Source organism: Carcharodon carcharias, chromosome 21, assembly GCF_017639515.1.
Source record: "Carcharodon carcharias isolate sCarCar2 chromosome 21, sCarCar2.pri, whole genome shotgun sequence".
NCBI classification, from domain to species: Eukaryota; Metazoa; Chordata; class Chondrichthyes; order Lamniformes; family Lamnidae; genus Carcharodon; species Carcharodon carcharias.
The window spans coordinates 25111131-25134896 of NC_054487.1; the positions used below are offsets into that span (position 1 = coordinate 25111131).

The following is a 23766-nucleotide window of genomic DNA, read 5'->3' on the forward strand; positions in this document are numbered from 1 at the left end:
CCTAACCACAGAATATGGCTGTGGTTTCGGACTCACAGTTCAGGAAATCTGCAACAGGGATCTGGGAAACAGCTGTATTTTCATTCAGTCCCATTCAGTATATTTCTGTTGTTTTGCTTTTTTTTTAAAAACTAAAGTCATCCCATATTTCAGTTCTTTGCCCAGTCTGCCATTTTTGAATGCAGTATTACCGACGTGTAACAGTAATCTGTGATATTCATCCCAACTTTCCAACCCATCCCCAAGGGCTAGCTTTGTTCCCTACAATGTATGTTTCAACGCATTTCTCCAAGCGTAGCCATCTGATTCAGCCTTTGCTCGACTTGGACGACAATCAAGCTTTTTTGAAGTAACAGGAGAAAGTGAATGTGGTGCCTTATTTGAGAGAGCACTGCAGCAGAATATACTGCTCAAAAATTTATAAATCATTAAAATCGTAGGCCTGCTGAGCCTTTTATTGATTTTTATATGGCCGAGCTCTAGTTGGCGAATTCGCTCTAGAGAGGAATTAGGATGATACAGTTCAAACTCTTTGGCAGGTTCTGGTTGCAGAGTCTCTTTCTTCATTTCTTTGTATTTGCTGAGCCAAAATCTGGGCAAATTTGTAGTGGAATGGGTGTGACATACACATACAGGAATGTGATGAGGGGAGAACTGATGGACTCAACAAACTAGATCCAGCATTGTAACCAAAGATCTTTCTAGGCATCGGGGAAATGAAAAGAACCCAATGGAGCACTTTGTGACATTTACCTTTGGGGGAAAAAAAAAGTGCAGCGAAGAATTCTGACAGTCAGGTCATGGCTGACTGAAATTCAGGACTCTGACAGGTGGATAAAGAGCAGACATGAGCATGCAGGCAGCCAATGTTACCCATGCAGCTTATTGGCTGAATCTCTGTTGAGGGAAGTGGGGAGATTCTCTGAAACCAGTCTAAACATCATTATTGGATGGCTGCAGACGAGAGGGAAAAAGAAGAAAAATGGTTGTAAGAGTTGCAGATCGGGCGCCAAGGTTCTCCGATGCCCTTTTTGGAGATCCGATTCTAGACTGTGGACAGGGGGAGGGAGACCCCTTGGTATGTCCTATCTCACCAGCAGGAAAAATCCAGCAGAGGTGGTGACAAAGTGCTTTTGTCAGGAGAGAGTGGCTCTGGGAATGCTCAATATTGACCCCAGACCCCATGAAGCCTCACGGCATTCGGTCATACATGGGCAAGGAAACCTCCTGCTGAGTGCCACCAGTAGAACAGCATGCCAGGAGCATCAGCAGGGGTACCTAACAATGAGGTGCCAACCTGTGAAGCTACAACACAGGACTACATGCATGCTTAACAGCAGAAGCGAAACCAACAGGTCAGATCAAAACTCTACAGTCTACTATATGCCATCATGAATAGTGGCAAATAAAGTGAGAAGGCTCCATGAACACCCCCATCCTCAATGATGGAGGAACTCAGTGCAAGAGACAAAGCTGAAACATTTGCAACCTCCTTCAGCGAGAAGTACTGAGTGGGTGATTTATCCCAGCCTCCTCATGAGGTCCCCATCATCATAGATGCCAGCCTTCAGCCCAGTTTGATTGACTTCATATGATATCAAGAAATAGCTGAGCATAATAGATGCAACAAAGGCTATAGGTCCTGACAACATCCCAGCTGTTGTACTGAAGGCTTATGTTCCAGAATTAGCCATGCCTCTAATCAAGCCAGTTCAGTACAGCTACAGTACTGCCATCCACTCAACAATATGGAAAATTGCTCATTTATGTCCTGTCCTCATAAAGCAGGACAAATTCAACATGGTCAATTACTGCCCTGCCAGTCTACACTCAATCAGTAAAAAAAGTGATGGAAGGTTGTCGTCAATAATGCCATCAAGTGAAATTTACCAATAACCTGCTGACTGATGCTTATTTTGTGCTCTGCCAGGGCCACTCGGCTCCACACCTCATTAAAGCCTTCATCCAAACACTGACAAAAGAGGGAAATTAACTGCCCTTAATGAGGTGACAGTGACTGCCTTTGACATTAAGGGAGCTTTTGACTGAGTATGGCATCAAGGATCATTGGCAAAATTGAAGTCAATGGGAATCAGGGAGAAAACACTACACTAGTTGGAATCATACCTAGCACAAAGAAAGATGGTTCTGGTCGTGGAGTTAAATCATCTCAGCCTCAGGACAATGCTGCAGGAGTTCCTCAGGGTACTGGCATAGGCCCAAACATCATGAGCTGCTTAATCAATGGCTTTTCCTCTATCATTTAAGTTGGAAATGGTGAAATTTGCTGATAATTACTGTGTTCAGCACAATCACTTGGAATGATAGAATTTGAATATTGTTGAAAAGAGAGACATGTTGCTGAAGCTTTTTGTCTTCCACTCATCAGGACAAATGAAAGAATGCCAAATTTGAAAATAACCACAACAATTTATACCAGAGGAGAAAAGGGATGCTGATTGATTGGCAAGATGACTCTGACTGGCCAAGGTATTGCCATAGAGAAAGCAATGGGGTCCCTGTGTATGAATGTAAGTGAGCCATGTTACCAGCTCTACTGATTATCTTAAATTGGTTGTTATTGTAGCTATTGGCACACTCAAGATTTTTGAGTCAGTGCTGCCTAATTGCAGAATCACATCTAACAGTAGACATTTTATTTTGGGTTTTGCAAGCGTGGGCTGGTTGAATATGGTTCATACTCTGTCTATTACAAACACCCGGAGGAACATGTTGTTTGAATTGATCAGCCAATCACTGGGGCATATGGCCTACAAACCTGGCATCGCGCCAGCATTGAAATTCATACACGATGGGCGGAATTTTCCATGCCTGCTCGTGTCAGGCGTGTTCAGCAACGTGAACAGACGATATGGCAAGAAGGCCAAAAATCAGTTTCACAACGTCATGAAACCAGCTTGCAACTGTCTGCTCTGCCCCTCAATGGCAGGCTGCTTTTCCCGCCATCAAACATCTGGAACCTCATTGTAATACATCTGCATATCATTATAAACCCAGCCCAATGGAATCAACCCCTCACGTTGGATTGTCAGAGCACGCCGATGTGTTTCACAACAGCATATACAAGACGAGCACTTGGTGGGCTGCTATTCGAGGGGAACTCGGAGGTGAGTGCACAGCAATGTTGTGCAGTGCTTGTGAGGGTCGGCTGCTGGACTTCAAGGTTGAGGTGAGTTGATGCGGGAGTCAAGGGCTGCACGGCGGCTGTGTGGGTAGGACAAGGGTTGCCCTGCAGTTGATGGTGGTGCGCAAGCACATGCGGGGTTGGGGGGAGGAAAGCAGCCACGCATCAGGGAAACCTTGTATAAAGTGACCATTCCTCCGCAGCTGAGAGTGTTCAGACGCAGCCACATTAACCTGCGTGGAGTCGGGCCTCTAGCTTATCTGCCCACTCAAACAACACATAGCATGAAAGTGCCACCAAATGCTCATGAGCTTTTCCAACCTGGGGCACAGACTGAAAACTAATTAGAGTTTTAGTGGATTGCAGAACAGTTGGACGACTGGGCACATTGTATAACCTCCTTCCTAAAGCTGGCTGTGGAGCAGTCATTGCTGGAGGTGCTCACAGCCCCTTGCAATGTCAGCATTCCAGTTTGGGCCAGTTTCCCCCATGGTTCAAGCTAACAATGCAGCCTTGCAGTGCAGGTTGGGAGAATGGCTGTGCCTGAGCTGAGAGCACAGCATGTAGTCCAATGGGCAAAGCTGCTGCCAATCAGTCAGGTGGACTGGGGCGGAGGAGAGTGGGGTTTCTGGCAGCCATGCAATGGGACTAAACTCTGGCCATCCAAGTGATAGCCAGCACTCTCCGGGATGCATTAAGGGGCCTTCAGACTTAACCAAGAGAGGCTCTTTGAACACTCATGCTAACCCAAGCGTCTCTCTCTTTCATCCTGCAGGAGGAGTACATCAGGATTATGGAGCTTGGTGAACTAGCTGTATGCTTCGTGGCTTACAGAAAGCGAAGACGATGGAGAAGAGAGCAACTGAGGCGCCTGGCTGTGCTGAGGGAGGAGCAGCACCCTCAGGAAGAAGGGCGGCTGGGGCTCCCCCACACGCTGCCCAAGCGCCTCAGCGAGCTGTTGCTGGTTTGCACCTAGCTAGTCCCAGGGTCTGTAGACACCGCCTTTCATTCCTGTAGTTGACCGAGAACTGGTGTTGCCATAGACTGCGCATGTCTCGGGGACTGGTCGGTCACATCTGCCAGCTACTGCAGGATTTGGCGCCACAGGGACATGGAGGGCATCCACTGCCAGTGGTTGTGAAAGTGACTGCAACACTCACATTTTATGCCAGTGGATCCTTTCAGGATTCCACAGGTAACCTCTGTGAGATATAGCAAGCCTCTACCCACAAATGCATCCATGAGGTCATGGACGCCAACCTTGTGAAGGCGCACAACTTTGTGCATTTTTCCCGGGACCAGGAAAGCTAGGATGCAAGACCGATTGGATTTGCCCAGATCATCGACTGCCCGTACATGGCACTCAGAACTCCATCACTAAGCGGTCAACTATGTCAAGTGCAAGGGCTTCCATTCGCTGAATGTGCAGCTGGCGTGTGACCGCCACAAACATGGTCTACACACGGTTTCCAGGGAATGTCCACGACTCCTACGTTCTCAGCCGGTCATGATCCCTGACGTCTTCAGGGTTCACGGAGGCTGCAGGGTTGGCTCCTCGGGTACAAGGGCTACCCGCAGAGGACGTAGCTAATGACACCCATGCGGCGGCCTCAGACTGCAGCAGAGTGATGCCATAATGAGGCTCAACCTGCAACTCGCAACTTGGTGGAGCAAACCATTGGGATGCTGAAAATGAGGTTTTGGTGCCTGAATCGATCTGGTGGAGCCCTGCAATATAGTCCAGAGGGTGTCACAGATCGTCATTGTCTGTTGCGCCCTTTACAACCTGGCACTGCAGTGGGGAGAGGAGCTGGCTGAGGAGGAGATGGAGCAACTGGAGGTCTCCTCCAATGAGGGGGACATCAATGGGGATGAGGGTGATGAGGCCCTCGCACTGGCCAGATGAGGCAGGCACGCTTGGGAGGCCATCATAGCTGCTAGATTTGTGGAGGATGATGACGACATGCAGTGAGAAGATGCTACGGATCCTCACATTGCATCTGTGAACATTTGACTCCAGTCTGGTTTATGGCAGCATACATAATCTCTGTGATAATGCTGTTGTCATAGAGATGAACGGAGGCCCGAATAGTTGCTCGGTTGCAGGAGGATGATGACAACATGCAGTGGGGACACTCCATAGATCTTCACATAACCTCTGTGAATGTTTGACTCCTGTCTGGTTGAAGGCAGTTCGCTTGCGCTCTCTGACCAGGGTCATATTATGGAGACACAGCCATGAAACTTTAAATGCACCTGATCCTTTGTCAGCCTTCAGCATCTGACCCCTTTAGGAGTACAGCCTCATTGGTCATAGATGCTGATGAGGTGGGGGCCAGCCCCACCTTAAAGGTGCTGAGAGCACACAGAGAGAATGACGGAACTCTGTGACGCCTGCCCACGACATTCTGGCTGCAATGATAAGCACCATTGAGGGGCAGGCATCAGTAATGTGTCCAGGGAGTGTGAGGCCGGACCATCACTTTGGTCTGAAGGCTGCACAAAGCACAGGGAAGAGGCCCTGGACTGAGACACTTGCCTTTATCTTGTGCAGGAATCAAAGTTTGACATCTGAATGGCACAAACACTGCTCATCAGAACAAGGAGCCATAGGCAAGGAGACATTCTTGGGAGTTTATTTGCAATAGTGAACATTACGTTCAAGTGATTTACACCCGTGCCCAGGCCGTGCAATGACACCTTAACTTTCCTAACCCCGCCGCTACATCTTGGTGCCCCCCCAGACATCCACAGCGGAGGTGGAGGCAGCCTGCTGACCGCTATGTCCTGTCTGTGATGACTTGGCAGGCGTCCTCTGGAAGGCCGAAACCATGGCCTGCTTTCGGGGTCCTGCTGTGTAACCTGAAGGTGGACGGACTCCCCCACTGTGCCTTGTAATCTGGAAGAGTGCAGCGGACATCCCTTCCTGATGTTCCCGCGCTTGCCTTTGCAGCTCCAGCAAAGGAGATATGACCAAGTCCAGAGGCTTGCTATCTGACTCAGACTTAGTAGATTTCTGGCCTCCAGCAGTCCTCGGAGTGCTGGGAAGTCCCTGTTGCCGCCTGCTGTGGATTAGACAGTGCCATATGCTCACCAGTTTGTGATCCCAAGGCTACTCTAAAGCTAGGTCCCACTGAGGTGTGTGCCTCTGTGCTGGTGGAGGGTGTGGGTGTGTGTTGTGATGGGACTTCAGGGAGGATGCGTCCAGGTTCCTCTTCAGGGGCTTGATTGGAGGCCCTGGGTCATGGATTCCGTCAGCTGTTTCCCAGATGTGCCTGTGGGAGCAAGGGGAAATAATTAATGCATGGCAGTGGCCTGTGAAACAGGGCACATCACTCACAGCATGGTTGTCTGATGGATGTTGCACTGCTGGACCCTCACTTGATACACCAGCGCTGACCTCACCCTCAGCACAGGACAGGTCCAGATCCTCGCTGGCCAGCTGGATGGCATTGTTTTCATAGTCCATGAGGACCTTGATTTCAGGCATTCCTCCACCAGCCTGCGACCTCTCCCTCTTATTGTGTGCCAGCTTGTCCTGCATGAATAGAAATGGAGAGAGTGTAAGCAGGATGCCTGCCAGGCCAGATGATAAGTATGTCTGGCATGTGTGGGTGTTGAGTGGTCCCGCAGACAGGATGAGGACAATGAAGATGTGTATGAAAGAGCAAATGGTGGTGTCCCTTGAACATGTGAGTGAGGGCCCTGTGGATGTGTGATGGGTTTGAGTGCGAGAGTTGAGAGTGATGAGAAGAGTGACTTTCCCTTTTTCTACACTGGGTGGATTTCCTCTTTTGCAGGGCATTGGCACTGACTACAGCTGCCACCACCTCCCATGCCCAATTGGTGATGTTGCTGCCCATCCTGCAGCCAGAGCGGGGATAGAGGACATCATGGTGAGCCTCCACTGTGTCAAAAAGGCAGTCAAGGGACGCGGGGTGGTGGTGGTGGTGGTGGTGGTTTGCTGCTGCTGTCGTCTTTCCTTTCGGGGCCATGTCTTCAGAGCAGCGGTCCTGGGCTGAGAGCACTGAGAGGTGTGCCCGTGGCTCCACTTTAAATATGGTGCCCAGGGTAAGAAAGTGGTGTGGTGGGCGAATGAGAGCCCATCTGTCATTGAAATGGCGTGTTTCCCAGGAATGCAAAATTAATGAGGCAGGATTGGGACGATATGGCGTGAGAAGCCACCATTGCAACCGAGGGGTAAACGTCTCACCTGCTACCACACTTAGTGCAAATCTGGGATGATTCTGTCCAATGTTGCTCAATTGTGCAGTAGGCAGGCCACAGCCAGACCCCCTACCTTGACAATCTGAGGATTCTCTGCTTCTTCCTTGAAAGGAGACCCAAACAATCCTCATGCACTACTGTCCTCCTCCTCCTGACTGAATTTGTTCTCTCATTGAATAATTTAACTTGTGTGACTTCCTCCAAATAAAGGATGTGGCTATGAGTTCCACATGGGCCCTAGTTATGCCTGTATTTTTGTGGGATATATGGAACATTCCTCGTTCCAGTCCTACTCAGGCCCCCTCCCACAACGGTTTTTCCAGTACATTGATGACTGTATCGGTGTTGCTTCCTGCTGTAGTCTGGAAATGGAAACATTTGTCAATTTTGCTTCCAATTTTCCCCCTTCTCTCACCTTCACATGGTCTATCTCTGACATTTTGCTTCACTTCCTTGACCTCTCTGTCTCCATTTCTGGGGATAGACTGTCTACTAATATCCATTACAAGCCCACCGACTCCACAGCTACCTCGACTACGCTTCCCTACACAATGCTTTCTTCCAACAACCAGAACCATTCTCCCAATTTCTCTGTATTCACTGCATCTGTTCTGATAATGCTACCTTCCACCATGGCACTTCCTACATGTCTTCTTCCTTTTTTCCTGAACTAAGGATTCCCCACCACCCCCATCCCGCACTCTGGTTGACAGGGCCCTCTACCATGTCTGACCTATTTCCCACACTTCTGCCCTCACCTCTTCCCCTCTCTCCCAGAACCACTCTAGGCTTCCCCTTGTTCTCACTTTCCAACCCACCAGCCTCCGTACTGAAAGGATCACCCTCTGCCATTTCCACCAACCCCAGCATGTTGCCAGCACCAAACACATCTTCCCCTCCCCTCCCACATCAGCATTCAGAAGGGACCATTCCTCTGTGGCACCCTGGTCCACTCTTCTGTCATCCCAACACCTCATCCTCTTCCCTTTACCACAGCTTTTCTCACCATCCAAGGCCCCAAGCATTCTTTTCAGATGAAGCAGCAATTTACTTGTACTTCTATCAATTTAGTCTACTGTATTTACTGCTCAAAATGCAGACTCCTCTACACTGGGGAGACCAAACACAGATTGGGCGATCGCTTTGTGGAACACCTCCACTTAGTCCGGAAGCATGACCCCGACCTTCCGGCTGCTTGCCATTTCAATTCTCCATCTTGCTCTCACGCTCATATTCCTGTCCGCCGCCTGCTCAGTTTTCAGTGAAGCCCAACTGAAGGCTGAAGGAACAGCCCCTCGTCTTCAGATTGGGCATTTCATAGCCTTCTGGACTCAACATTGAATTCAACAACTTCAGACCATGAACTCTGTCCTCCATTTTGACTTTTTTTACCCCAAGTGCCAGTTTGTATCTTGTTTTCATGTTTTTGTTTTCAGTCAGAGCTAACCTTTATACTGCTATTAACACCTACTCCGGACCAATGCTTTGTTTCTTTACCACTCTATTTGCCTTTTCTTCAATGACCTTTTTGGTATTTAATCACCCCACCCTCTAACCTATCCTTCACCTTTCCTTTTGTTCCACCTGATGCCCCCCCCACCCCTTTTTGAACAGCATAAAACCCAGAGGATTTTTGTGTAATTCTCAGCTCTAATTCCAGAGGTTACCATCCTGAATGATGCTTCAGAGTTTTCCAGCGTCTCATGCAGGAACTGATTGAATGGAACTGTTGTGTGCCTCTGTGTTCTGGGCTGACTTTTCTTTGTTTAGATGCTGGGAAGGTCATCAGAATCCCGCAAAGAGAATATAAAAAGAGCACCCTAACTGCACTTTCCCACAGTGCTTATGTTTTCCGTTGAGGCTTGCCAGCTGTGTGCATTTCTTCAATATTGCTACACCATCCATGAGCAGTTTTTTGCTCCATTTTTCATGTCTCACATCCAGTACACACATGGCAAGACAAATGCATTGCATTTTGACGGAGGTTCACTAGGGGTAATTAGGCCAAGGTTCACTCGGATTGATTAGGCCAAGAAAGAGACAGTGAGCCTTGCACTATTTCTGCATTACTGTATCATAATGGAATGATACAAAAGAAGATTCTACTGTTCAAAATGTTGTCCATGTTTGTTTCCAGAGGGACGTAGTGAAACATTCTGGAATATTGAGAATTGGGGGGGGGGGGGGGCGAGCGCGGGGGTAGTCATCTGAACTTCAATCTGTGGCTCCACTTTAGCAATTCTGAAGAAATATAATTGAGATTAGGTCAATTATCACCTAATTCTAGCTCAATATATTTTATTGCTTTTAAAAATGGGCAGAAAATAGTCGACCACCAAACTTGATGATTTTGGACAGAAATGCTTCGAATAGTTGGTGACTCATGTGAAGCATAAATATAGGCATGGACCTAAGGGCCTGTTCCTGCACTGTAAATACTTTGTAATATTTTATGTAAGAATTTTATATGCGGGAATCACCGGGTGTATGATAGATCCTCCGAGATTATTCAGGGAGTAGTGTTGAAAAAAATATGCTTCCATATTGGATTTGTGTCCAGCCAATAACTAATTAAAAACTCACCACACCCATGGAGGCCAAGGGGTGGTTATTTGGACTGGACATGGAGGAGGTGGCTTATGCTGGGATCATCAATTGAAAATGCACTGAAGGTGATAGACCCATCTTGGACAATAACAATACATCACAGAATTGCTACAGTACAGAAGGAGGCCATTCAGCTTGTTGTTTTTACACTGGCTCTTCATAGGAGCAATTACTTCGTGCCTTCTCCCCGTAGCCCTGCACATTCTTCCTTTTCAGATAATAATCCAATTCCCTCCTGAATGTCTCAATTTGAACCTGTCTCCACCACACTCTCAGGCAGTGCATTCCAGATCCTAATCACTCATTGCATGAAAAAATTTTTCTCCATGTTGTTTCTTCTGTCAATTACCTTAAATTTGTGTCCTCTTGTTCTTGATCCTTCCACCAATGGGAGCAGTTTTTCCCAAGCTACTCTGTACAGACCCCTCATGATTTTGAATATCTCTACCAAATCTTCTCTCAACCTTCTCGTCTCCGAGACCCAACTTCCCTAATTTATCTACGTAACAGAAGGTCCTTATTCATGATTGCTTTCTGCTCTCCAATGCCTCCACATCTTTCCTAAAAGTGTGGTGCCCAGAACTTGATGCAATACTCCAGTTGAGGCTGAACCAGTGTTCTATACACATCTTCCTTGCTTTTACCTGTGTCCCTATTAATAAAACCTGGGGTGCTGTGTGCTTTATTAACCCCACTCTCTCACTCTGTCCTGCCAGCTTCAGTGATTCATGCACATGTACAGCTTCTGCATCCCCTTTAGAGTTGTACCTTTTATATTGCCTCTCCGCATTCTTCCTACCAAAATGAATCACTTCACACTTCTCTGCATTAGATTTTACCAGCCACTTGTCTGCCCGTTCCACCAACTTCTCTCTGTCCTATTGAAGTTCTACACTATCCTCCTTACAATTCACAATGCTTCCAAGTTTCCTATCTGCTGCTAATTTTGAAGTTGTGCCCTGTTTATCAAGGTCTAGGTAATTAATATATTTGAAATACCTTATCAGATTATCAACCGTCAGTCCAATGGACAACAATTCTAGACACTGTTTTCTCTAATCAGCAGCTCACACAGGTATAAAACAGACGATCTGGTTTAGCATAGAAAGGTAAACCAATACTTGAGATGATGGCTTCTGCAGTGGTCTAAAGTAGGGGTTAACAAGTGAAAGTTAAGAATTTAGGAGTTAGAAAGTTTGGAGATCTTTATCGTCAAAAGGCCAGCTAAGAACTGCCACATGTGCTTCTATAAGACACAGCAACCACGCTATATTATTCTGGATTATAATACAGATCTTTTTATCTTCTAGGGTCAGAACAGATAGTAAGAAGTTTGTTTTGATCGTTGAAGAGCCACCGAGGTTTGAATCTGAAAGCATTGGTAATCAGCACCAGAATTCCACTAAAAAGAGTTCAACAAAGGTCCTGATTGGTACACAGGGAGTTGACAGCACAGAGGTAAAGTGTCCCTTAAAGCCAATTAATAGCTGCCTTTCAAAGTCAAGACCAGCTAGTAGCGAGCAGAAAATGTTGAATCAAAAACTCGGCATCAGCAACCCAAGCCTGGACATCAACAATGTAACAGAAAATGAACTTTCCATGCAGAAACCATTAAAGAATGCTTCCGGCCAAAGATTTTCCTCTAATAAAACAAGCATCATAATTAGGAATCCAAGCATCAAGCAAAAGATTTCAGAATGGGAAGGTAAGAAGGAACCAGTGTTTTCAGCAGATAAAGAAAAATTGGAAAATAAAGAAACAAAAGAACTTGATAACAAGTCAGACCTGGTGAAATGGGTTGAAGGAAATGGCATTAAAAAGACTGAATGTAAACACTCAAAAGTTTGGAATTTAGACAGCAAAGATGCTGGGAAAGAGAATGAATACAAAGTAGATGATGGGAAGGCCAGGACCTTGGAGACTGAAAACAGATTGTCTGGGGGCAAGCAGAATGAGATGATAAAGTCTGATTTGACACAGCAAGTTGGCAGGAAAGCAAAAGAGGTTGCCTGTACTAAATTTGCCACAACACAGCCCTTGAAAAGAGACAGAACCACTGTGTTGAATCATATCAAAAAGTTGGAAGAAAAGGCGAAGGAAGATTCAGCATCAAGTCAACTCAAGCTGCCTGGCGATTATTATACCCCTCAGAGACTTCAGGAGGCACTGGCAGCCCAGGGGCCATCAACCTCCAAGGAGAAAAAAGATGGCAGCTGTAGCTCTGAGCTCAAGCGCAAGCACATCCAGTCCAATTCTGACTCTGAAGCAAGTGAACCAAGCTTTGGGACTCTGGACAAGGTGAAGGTCTCCTGGGCAAGCTGTAAAATTAGAAATGTGGAGAATATCTACTCAGAACCTGGAATCCTGGACCAGGAGCTTACAGTGAATCCCGTGCCCAAACCTAGGCGAACTTTTGAATATGGGACAGAAAAAATGGCAGGCCTGTGTACATTAAGGAAGAGCACCCGGCAATTGCCAGACTTACCAGCCATCCCCCCACCTCTGCCATTGTCACCTCCCCCTACAGTCAGTACAGGGGCACTAAATGGGAAACCAAGGACAAACACTAAGGATAACCGGTAAGCAGGCATCTTCTGTCATCAGAAAGGTTAGCCCTGGTAGGATAATGGAAGCTACCTAAAGCTATGATCTAGAAATATGTAATATACATGTGAGGACCTAAAAAGAATCAGGGAGGTAAACTAAAATAATGTGAGCAGAACATTGGAGCCCCTGCAGATAGTGCTGCATAGTGGCAAGCTGAAGTTCCTGCTTCAATTCCTCCACGTATTGCACTCCTGATTTCAGGTGTGGTGCTGTTGAGAAAAGGTTCAGTGAGAGGCCAGGTTCCTTCAGTGTTCTAAGAAGGCAGCTCACCACCACCTTCTTGAGAGCAATTAGAGATGAGCAACCAATGCTGATTTGTCAGCGATGCTCACATTCCACAGAAAAATAAGTTTAAAAAGAGTTGTGTTTTTGTTTAAAAGTCCTACATGATAATAAGTCTGGTAAGTAGATACGTTGCACTTGTATAGTGGGTCGAACTTTTGAGTTGGGCCTAAGCCCTGTTGAGCAGAGAAGAGGGAGTGTTACTTTGTATCTAATGCATGATAAACTGAATTGACAATACTTAACAACACAACATTGAGGGAATTTCATAGAATCTTGGAATGATACAGCACAGAATGAGGTTATTTATCCCATTTTGCCTGTGCTGGCTCTTTGGCAAAGCTATCTAACTAGCCCCACTCCTCCTCTTTCTCTGTAATCCTGCTTTATTTTCCATTCAAGTATTTATCCAATTTCCTTTGGAAAGTTACCACTGAATCTGCTTCCACCACCCTTTCAGTGAGTGCATTCCAGATCATAACAACTTGCTGTACAAAAAAACAGTTTCCTTATGTTGCCTCTGGTTCTTTAGCCACCTTAAAATTGCGTGCTCTAGTTACTGATCCTATTGCTTCTGGAATCAGTTTCTCCTTATTTACTCTATCAAACCCTTAATAATTTTGAACAACTCTAAGAACACCTCTCCCCTTAATTTTCTCTGCTTTAAGGACACCAACTATAGCTTCTTCAAATAATTGAAGTCCTATATTCCTAGTACCCTTCTAACAAACGTATTTTGCTCTCTCCCTATGGCCTTGACATTGTTCTCAAGTTTGATGCCCAGAATTGAGCACAATACTTAAGCTGAAGCCTAACCAGTGTTTTATAAAGGTTTAGCATAACCTCTTCGCTTATTTCACTCGCTGCTTCTGTTTATAAAGCCCATGACTCCATATGCTTTTTCGACAGCCATCTCAACATGTCCTGCCTTCAGAGATTCTGTACATATATCTCCAGGTCTCTCTGTTTGTTTCTTCACATTGTACCATTTATTTGTATTGCCTCTGCTCAATTTTCCTATCAAAATGTATCACTGCACATTTTTATAAAATCATAGAATTCTCTGTGTTAAATTTAATTTGCTGTGTGGCTGCCCATTTCACCAGACCATGTTCTCCTGAAGTCTGTAACTATCCTTGTCATTGTTTACTACAATTCTGAGTTTTTTTTTTGGGTCATCTACAAACTTTGAAATTGAAATTGAGCCTTCTATGTGCACAGATCGTTTATACATATCGAAAGAGTAGTGGTCCTAATGCCAAATCCCAGCGATCATCACTGTATACTCCCCTCCAGTCTGAAAAACGACCATTTGCCGTTACTGTCTGCTTTCTGCTCCTTAGCCAATTTTGTATCCATTATTGCTAATATTCCTTTAGGTTCATGGCTTGAATTTTGGTAACAAGTTTATATGTGGTATTTTGCCATATTCCTTTTGAAAGTCCCTATGGAAAACACCAATTGCACTATGCTCATCAACCCTCTCTGTTACTTCATCAATTTCATCCTGTGTCTAACTCACGAGTATTCACCCCTTGCTATATCTAATCCGGGATTGTTTGATACTACCATTAAATGCCTAAGTTGGAAAGCATTACATCCCTCATTTTGATTGAGCACAACATTCACCTTTTTTAAAGACAAATAGAGATGGTGAAATGCAAAAGAAGTGTATATAATTAGTAGTTTCAGGGCGTGATGCATTAACCAAAAATGTGAATTAAAGCTGTCATCTGTTTTCATTGACACAGTCGGAAATCCTTTGAGTTTGAAGATGTAAAAGACTTTCAGAGGCTGCAAACTCCCAATTTCTGCAGAAATGGACAAGTGGATTGGTATGCCCAGTCGAAGTTAGCACTGAACTACACTTTATCAGAAGAGAACATATATGAAGATATCCTGGGTAAGGCTCAGGAATTGGGTACCAAATTCTCTGATATGCAGTTTGTCAGCCTGATTTCTAATATGAGCCTAGACATATTGAATTGATATATAGAAAAAATGGGCAAGAAACCTATGAGAGAAAAGACAGTCAAGTCATCAAGATATCAAATCATAATCAGCAATTGATAGGGCAAGTCAGAATCAGAACGCGCTGGCGTCAGTGGCCACAATGTTAAGTTAAGCTTATGATTTAAAATAAAATAATTCATACAATAGGAATGTTCATTTTAGACAGGCAGAATTGGAGATTACTTTCAATTTGAACACCTATTTTGCCTCCAGGTAAGCTTTTAAGATGCAATGGGTTACAAACAGCTTCACACACAGAATGAGCCCATGTTATTTTGAATCGGGGCTTTTCTAGGCATCCAGCACATCCCCCTATTTAAATAATGCTAATTAGGATCCCCTGTTTATTTTAGCTGTTTTCAACAGCTCTGATATTACAGCCATCAATTCTAAATCAGTCAAAGTGTGAACAGCCTAGAAGATGTCATTTCTAGTGATATTTAAAGGCATCGTCAGTTGCTGTCAGATAAATTACTAGTTAGTTTACTTAGACTGCTACTGTGCTGCTTTTGAGTTTTTTGGGCATTTTTGGTGCTGGAATGAACAATAATTATTTGTGGAAATGAGTTTGGTGATCAGCAGAAAGTTTTTGACATAGGATCTGGAAAATTTCTGATTGATTTCAATGGGTTTGGAACTTTTAACCGCCATTGCAGCTGGAAGAGTTGGGTGAGAAGGAGGAGCAGGCTAGAACCTAGGGAGCTGTAGCTTCAGAGGGAGGAGGGGAGCTCACAGAAGGTCATACCTCACATGAGCATACAGACCCAGAGCTCTTCCCTGCAGTTCACCAAGGAGCAGTGTGTGCGGAGGTAGTCATAGAGCTCCATCATCTGCTGCAATATCAATTGCAGCCCAGCACTAGGTCATGTGCATCCTTACCTGTAGCTGTCAAAGCCACTGCGGCCCTCATTGTTTATACCTCTGGCCATTTCTGGCTGCAGTAGGTTGCATCTGTAATAGCAGCCAATCAGCTGTATTTACTGCATGATGAGCACTCTTTTCCAATGCTAATGACTTTATATCTTTTGCCGTAGATATACCACAAATCTGAACAATGAAATTTATCACTTCTGTCCTCTAAGGTAGGGCTAGGACATGAGCTTGATCTTCAGTCACTATAAATGTTGTAGGGTGTCAGCTTTTCAGTTGGTGCTTGCAAGTGTAAGAGTGACAGGACACCTTAAGTTGTAGATTCTTCCTTCTGCTCCACTGTCTGAGACTTCTTCAGGACTTGGAAGGAGGGAGTAGAGAAAACGTTTGATAGCCGGAGGCAGTGGTACATTTTGCAAAACAATAGTTCAAGTACACCAGGCTGTAATGTAGATTACTGAGGTGGATAGTTAAATAATAAGAGGAATGTGTGGTTATAGGGCCAAGCACCTTGTATCATTTTAGAAACATTCATTCTGTGCTGATTTTTATGTAATATTTGGTTTTATTTTAGAATTTATAGTCAAATTGCAAAACGAAAGGCAGCTTGGGGAATACAGAATTTCCACAGCGTCCTCCTGACCAATTGCAATAAATAAATCTGAAGAAATTACATCTACAACTTTGCTCCAGGGTTCCTATGGATCTTCTCCTGAAATTATGATGGTGAATCAGGAAAGCCCCTGTAGAAATTAATGCCTTTGGTCATTTGCAACATAGGAAACTTTGCAATATGAAGAGCTGAGCTGAGCTGGACGATGTAAAACTGCAGTGATATAGCACCAAAACTTTTTTCTTAGACGTAATTTGCAAGTGAATAACAATGGCCAGAACTTTGGAAAGTATAAACGTAAGAGCCCAGAGGATGGTAGTTTGAAGGGAAAGAAGGATCAAACTTCTGAAAGAGTTACGAGAAGGGTAAATGTTAATATATTTACTGGTATTATTTCTATTGATATTGCAGACATCCCCAAGGAAAACCCTTATGAAGATATAGAATCTGCCGACAGGCAGGGGAAACAGTGTGTCCAAGTTCGTCCTTCATCAGCTGGGTCCACTCCAAAACCAGGGTCTCCATCAGAAATAAGGCCTGAGACTCCTACAAAGGTAATGGGAATGGGGTAGATTTTCATCTTTACCACTTGGGCAGGAATCTGGCAAAGCGAATTGCCCATTTGTTGTAGAAACTGCCCAATTCCATTACATAGTTGCCTTGATAGGTGTTGGGCTTTTGCAGACTGATGGGTCTAGCCTGCTTTTCCTGTGTACCCTGGCAAAGAAGAGTGTTCTGTTGTAACTAAATACTTCATTCAGTAGACCGAAGGACATCATGTGAAAATTGACCAATAAAATGAATCATGATACATTGACAGTTAAGACTGGTATTTGAATTTTGGTATTTTGCATAGAAATCCAGTACTGTGTAACCAGAGCTAGAGACCCTTTGAGAGTTCAATGTTCATGCTGAACTAGATTGCTTTTATTGGGAGGCTTTAACATTAGAGTTAAGTGAATGTTCAGGACTTCACTCATATTTTGTTGTGCATATCTGGTAAAGGTTTGAATGTGTTAAAATACAGCCTAACTTCTAGAACTACCTGAACATCATTACTTCAATTCTGTTTTGGCAGGATTTGGTCAGAATGGTCCAATACTGGAACCACTAATTCTAGGCATCTTGTATTTCTGCTGTAATGCTGGTTGTTTTTTTTGTGGGGTAGGGTTTAGACAGGGTTTGGGGATTGTCTCGACTCCCAAAATTATGCTGCTCGAGTCCATCATCTTTTAACCAGAACTATTTATTTACAGCAAGTATTTACACATTTGGACCTCCACACATGGTAAGAGCTTCTGCTCTCCAAGATCTTGCACTACTCAGTCATGTGACCTGACATCATTATTACATCAGCATCATGTATACATCTGATGTTAACTCTTTACTCTATAATGGGTCAGTGGTAATCTGGTCAGCTCTGTTCATGCTACTGTACTTGTGAAGGTTACTCTGGAGATCTATTCTGTCTTCACAGCTTCCAGTGAAGACGCCCTCCCTCTTTCGGCATTCCTCAGAGAGGAGGAGTTTCAAATTGTTGGACCTGAGAAAAATCAATAAAGATGGGATAAGCTCACCACCAAAAGCCAGTCCGCCATCCACCCCCAGCAGTCCAGATGACACGTTGAGCCTGGCAGGAGATTCGCAATTATTAAAGAGAAGAAAAAAGATTCCTAAGGTATGTTTCTGCTCACAGAAGATGCTCTTTTAATTAATTTGAGGGCCAGGGTTAATAATCACCTGACCTTCCTGCAGTCAGTGAAAAAAAAAATATAACAAACCAATTGCAGCTCAGCAGAGATTGGGACAGGGTAGCCAACCTTATCAAGGGTGATAGAATACCTTCCAAAAATGCCCACAGCCACTGTGCAACAAGTTGAACTGAGCCCAAATGAAATGTCCTGAAATCTGTTTGAACACAGAGCAGCAATTAATGTGCAGCAATATTAATCCCTTAACCTTAGATCATCATTGATTCCTCACTGTTGTCTAATGCAGGTGGTGTTGAAAATTAATGCAATCTATGAGGCCAGGAGGGGCAAAAAGAAAGTGAAGAGGATCACTCAGTCTTCGGAAACCAGCACAGGAAGAGGTACTATTTTTGTGTATTTGGTACCAGTCTATGGTTGAGCATAATGTTATTGAACAGTGTTTATTGTTAGCTCATAAGGTGATTAAACCCACAGGTCAGTCAAATGCTGGTAGATGTAGCTTTAGAGCGAGAGGAACCGTTTTGTGAAGTGGTGACACCTGCAATACACTTCACCTTGAGTCATTGATAGACATTGAGACAATTCACAGATTAGGTAAAAACAAAAAACTGCAGATGCTGGAAATCCAAAACAAAAACAGAATTACCTGGAAAAACTCAGCAGGTCTGGCAGCATCGGCGGAGAAGAAAAGAGTTGACGTTTCGAGTCCTCATGACCCTTCAACAGAACTGATCTTTCTTTACAAGGAGAGGGAAATATAAGCTGGTTTAAGGTGGGGGGAGGGGGGGAGTGGAGGGGGGGGTGGGTGTTAGGATAGGAGCAGATCATCAAAAGATGTCACAAACAAAAGACCCTCCTCCATCCCCAACCCCTTTCTGTTTCTTCCCCCTTCCTTTTTTTTCCAATAATTTATATAGATTTTTCTTTTCCCACCTATTTCCATTATTTTTAAATCTTTTATGCTCCCCCACCCCCACTAGAGCTATACCTTGAGTGCCCTACCATCCATTCTTAATTAACACATTCGTTTAGATAATATCACCAACTTCAACACCTCTGTGTTCTTTTGTTCTTTTGTCTGTGCCATCTTTTGATGATCTGCTCCTATCCTAACACCCCCCCTCCACTTCTCTCTCTCCCCCCGCCCCCACCTTAAGCCAGCTTATATTTCCCTCTCCTTGTAAAGAAAGATCAGTTCTGTTGAAGGGTCATGAGGACTCGAAACGTCAACTCTTTTCTTCTTCGCCGATGCTGCCAGACCTGCTGAGTTTTTCCAGGTAATTCTGTTTTTGTCACAGATTAGGTGTTGGAATTCCTCCTATGTTGGAACCCAGCCGAATTTGGTTTCTAAGAACACACTCTTGCCGGTCAGGTCTAGAGGAACCACTGTTCAGAAAAGTTATATCTAACCCACTAATGGGCCAATGAAGCATATTTTGTTATTTTTCTTAATACATGGAACATTACAAAATAAACAATAATCACCACCTTTGTATGGTTTACAAATTAAACCTTCTTGTTGATTGTACATGGCTTCACCTCGCATAAATGTTTTAATCAGGCCACCTTTTGGAAGGTGGGAGAAATACTCAAGATTACAGAATCCAGTTCGTATAACAAAGGGTTTTGTTCTTTTCACTCCCAAGTGCTATCAAAGAGTTAGCAAGATATTAGGCAATTAAGATAAACTCCTGATTGTTTGGGAGGTAGCCTCTGCTGAGGGGAGAAGCTGGTGCTGCTGAGACTAAGAAAATATTAAATCTAGACTTGAAATTTATAACAATCTTGCTAATATTGCCTTAGTTACAAATCAGCAATGTAGCAAAAAACATTCCTTAACAAGACTTATGTCGATTCAGTTACAGATGAAAACAGTGAAACTGACAGCGAGACTGAAGAGAAACTTAAAGGTAAGCAAGTTCCTGTGCAAATTATCTGTTAATCATAATTTATTCTACTAAATATATTTTCAGTCTTCCTGTAAAACCTTTTGCCTGGGAAATGGAGAGAATGTCGAGTAACAAATTGGTGATTATAGGGGTACAGTTTCTTTATCTTTGCCCAGGGTGTCAAGATCAGGATAGAGGGAGAAAAGAGGAAATTTTACTAGATCACTGTCCTTGTTTTGTTGCCCCTATAATTTATAGAACATAGGACTTAGGAGCAGATATAGACCATTCGACCCTCCGAGCCTCCTCTGCTGTTTGATAAGATCTCAGCTCCACTTTCCTGTCTGCCCCCATAACCCTTGACTCAAAAATCTAACTCAGCCTTGAATATATTCAATGACCCAGCCTCCATTGCTTCCTGGGGAAGAGAATTCCACAGTCTAATGACCCTCTGAGAGAAAAAAAATCCTCCTCACCCCTGTCTTAAAAAGGAGACCTCTTATTTTTAAACTGTCCCCTAGTTCTAGTCTCCTCCACAGGAGAAACAATCTACCCTATCAAGTCCCCTCAAGCTCTAATGTTTCAACAAGATCACCTCTCATTCTTCTAAACTCCAATGGGTAAAGACCCAACCTGTTCAGCCTTTCTTCATAAGTCCTTCATCCCAGGAATGAGTCAAGTGAACCTTCTCTAGTGCAATTATATCCTTTTACAAATAGGGAGACCAAAACTGTACAAAGTACTCCAGATGTACTCCAGCCCTTTTCAGCTGCAGTAAAACTTCACTACTGTTATATTCCGTTCCCCTTACAATAAATGCCAACATTCCATATGGCTTCCTAATCACTTGCTGTACCTGCACAATATCATGTGCAGGGGTACAGAGAAAAGGCAGGGCAATGGCACTAGGTCAAAATGCTCATTTGGAAAGATGGTGCAGACACGATGGGCTGAATGGCCTCCTTCTGTGCCGTTAAGATTCTGTGAATAACTTTTTGTGATTCATGTACCAGGACACTCGAGTCCCTCTGTATCACCGAGTTCTGCAATCTCTCTCTATTTAAATAGTGTACAGCTCTTCTCCCTGCTAAAGTAGACAAATTCACATTTTCCCACATTATACTCCATTTGCCCAGTCACAACCTATCTGTATCCCTTTGTGGACTCTTTACTGCCTCTTGACAACTTACTTTCCTACCTATCCTGGTGCCATCAGCAAATTTAGCAACCATACATTTGGTTCCCTCGTCCATGTCATTGATATAGATTGTAAATAGTTGAGGCCCCAACACTGATCCATGTGGCACTCCACTAGTTACAGCTTGCCAACCTAAAATGGAGCCATTTATCCCCTACTTTCTGCTTCCTATTAGCTAACTAATCCTCTATCCGTGCTAATATGTTACCCTATTTTGTGTAGCAGCCTTTGATGTGGCACCTTGTCAAATGCCTTTTGGAAATCCAGGTACATCACATCTACAGGTTCCCCTTTATCCACCTTGCTTGTTACTTCCTCAAAGAACTCTGTTGAATTAGTTAAACACAATTTCCCACTCACAAAACCGTGTTGACTCTGCCCGATCCCATTATGATTTTCTAAGTATCCTGCTATAACCTCCTTAATAATAAATTCTAGCAATTTCTCTATGACAGATGTTAGGCTAACTGACCTATAGTTTCCTGCTTTCTGTCTCCCTCCTTTCTTGAGTAAAGATGAAATTTGCTGGAAGACATGGAGCTAGGCCAGTAGTCGATACGGACTCATTGCACTAACGCCAGTGCCTCCTTGTGCTTCAGAATCATTAGCTGAGTGCTGCCTCAGGGCGATGAACAGATTTAAAAAAAAATAAAGATTTTATAAATGCTGAAAAACATGTCCCCTCATTTGACCCTGTCATATGAGCAGGGACATGTTACTAATTAAATTTTAAAATTTTAATTTTATTTTTATTAGCTTTTGGAAACCTCATCCCGCCCATGGATGAGGTTTCCTAAAAGGTGCAAAGGCTGCTTGGCCTTTTTGCTTGCCTGCCAACCGTAAGGTTGTATGGGCAGTGAAAAATCTCTTTTAATTACCTTTTTAATGGCCTTAATAGGCCTTTTAATTGATGGTGGGCACGGTGCTGACTCCAGCGTGTGCCCACCCATTGAAATGTTGCACGATGTCGGGACGCTCGCCCAGTGTCATCGTGCATCATTTTATGCTCAGTCCGGCACGTGCCCGTTGAGCTAAAAATTTTGCCCAATATTTTCTCATGTCACCTCTTGCTCTTTTGCCATTCACCTTAAATCTGTATCCTCTACACCTTCTGCCACTGGAAACAATTTTTTCTTAGTTACACTCTGAACTGTTCATGATTTTTAACACCTCTATGAAATCCGCTCTCAACCTTCTCCACTCTAAGGACCTCAACACAGCTTATCCGGTCTCTACATAACTGAAGTCCCTCATCCCTGATATGATTCTAGTAAATCCCTCTGACATTATCCATGTCCCCAGTTCTTGTTAACTTATCTAGCCTATCCAAATGTACTTGCACACCATTTATTCCCTTAAGTATTCTAAACACCTTATACATATCAACTTTGGTTTTCAAGAGTAAAAAAGTTCTCCACGTCTATCTTGGTAACTAAAGATTTTAAACTAGGTATCAGTCTTCTGCTACTGCTGCTTGTAGCTACTGCTACCAGGAGATTTGCTGTCATGGTATGTCATGTTCATCTATCTTGCGACATCCTGACATGTACAGTGCGGCTTGTCTGCAACCGCCCTGTGAAGTAGTTGGATTCAACTACGCCTTGTTTGACCACTTTTTTTTTCTACTGACCCCCACTTTGACCTGTAGAAGAGATCTGTGCAGTTTTTCAGACATTTCCTTTTCTGGATGTCACTTTTTAGAGTTCATTTTGCACTTGCAATTTCAAGCACCTCATCATTTGTCTTATGATTTGTATCTGGAATTTTAAGCATACATCTTAGCTTCCACATTTCAGAAACCTCTATTTTTGGAGGGGAGTGGGGCAGATCTTTCAGTGGCTGACGTTAATGATCCGGCACAAGAAATTCTTATGCTCCTGAGTCTAAACTTGAATCAGCGAACTTCGTTATGCAGCTTCTCGTCAGTTCCAGGGTTGTTGGTGGATACAGGAATGTCTATTCTCATGAGTTTGTTAAATCTCAGTGACTTAAAAATCTGGCCAAGGTTAGTAAACTAAACAGTCAAACTCCCTTACCTTTCAGTAGTGGGTTTACACCTGCAACGCTGTAGTTGAGTTTAAACAAGGTAATTAGATGCAGTCTTTTAAATATTGACTGATATTTCATTTCAATTACTAAGACTGATTATTAATTAATACATTTGGATTCAATTAAATTAATTCCCATCTCCTCCGCCACCCATAGCTCACAGCCAACGACTTGTGTTGGTCAAGTCCATGCTGAAACAAAGGGGTCGCTATCGGACTTTGGAGAGGGATCTCATCGAGTTGCAGGAGTGGCAATTATTTGAATTCTTTGTAGTGGTTGCTCTCCATATGAAGAAGGGAACCAGTGTGTACGTTCCTGAGGTTACCCAACAGTTCCCCCTGAAGGTAAGAAGATGCTGAACTTTAGAGAAAGAAGAGATCGTTTCTCCCTCTGCTCCAATGGGTTGGGATATTGAACAGTTTACAGCTTTGAAAAAAAATTCCTGGAATTTCTGATGTGATGATAGAAAGTGGGGGAGAGTAGTCACTGACTCAACACATCCACCATTAAGAAAAGAAGGAAAGTTTGAGGAAGTTTCATTTCTTTCAAGTACT

At 43.9% G+C, this 23766-nt stretch overlaps 1 protein-coding gene across 5 annotated transcripts in view; it reads left to right on the forward strand.

Moving 5' to 3' along the window:
- Positions 1–23766, forward strand: part of si:dkey-82f1.1 (DENN domain-containing protein 2A) — a 112371-nt gene that overhangs the window by 56916 nt on the left and 31689 nt on the right. For 3 of the 5 annotated variants that reach the window (XM_041216188.1, XM_041216189.1, XM_041216187.1), the window contains 7 exons: positions 11290–12558; positions 14620–14771; positions 16776–16918; positions 17842–18042; positions 18363–18456; positions 19936–19986; positions 23369–23556. In XM_041216188.1, the coding sequence (XP_041072122.1) occupies positions 11290–12558; positions 14620–14771; positions 16776–16918; positions 17842–18042; positions 18363–18456; positions 19936–19986; positions 23369–23556 (2098 nt within the window). Of the gene's footprint in view, positions 1–2389; positions 2532–11289; positions 12559–14619; positions 14772–16775; positions 16919–17841; positions 18043–18362; positions 18457–19935; positions 19987–23368; positions 23557–23766 lie in introns of all 5 variants that reach the window. The other 2 variants (XM_041216191.1, XM_041216190.1) reach the window with 2 other exon arrangements.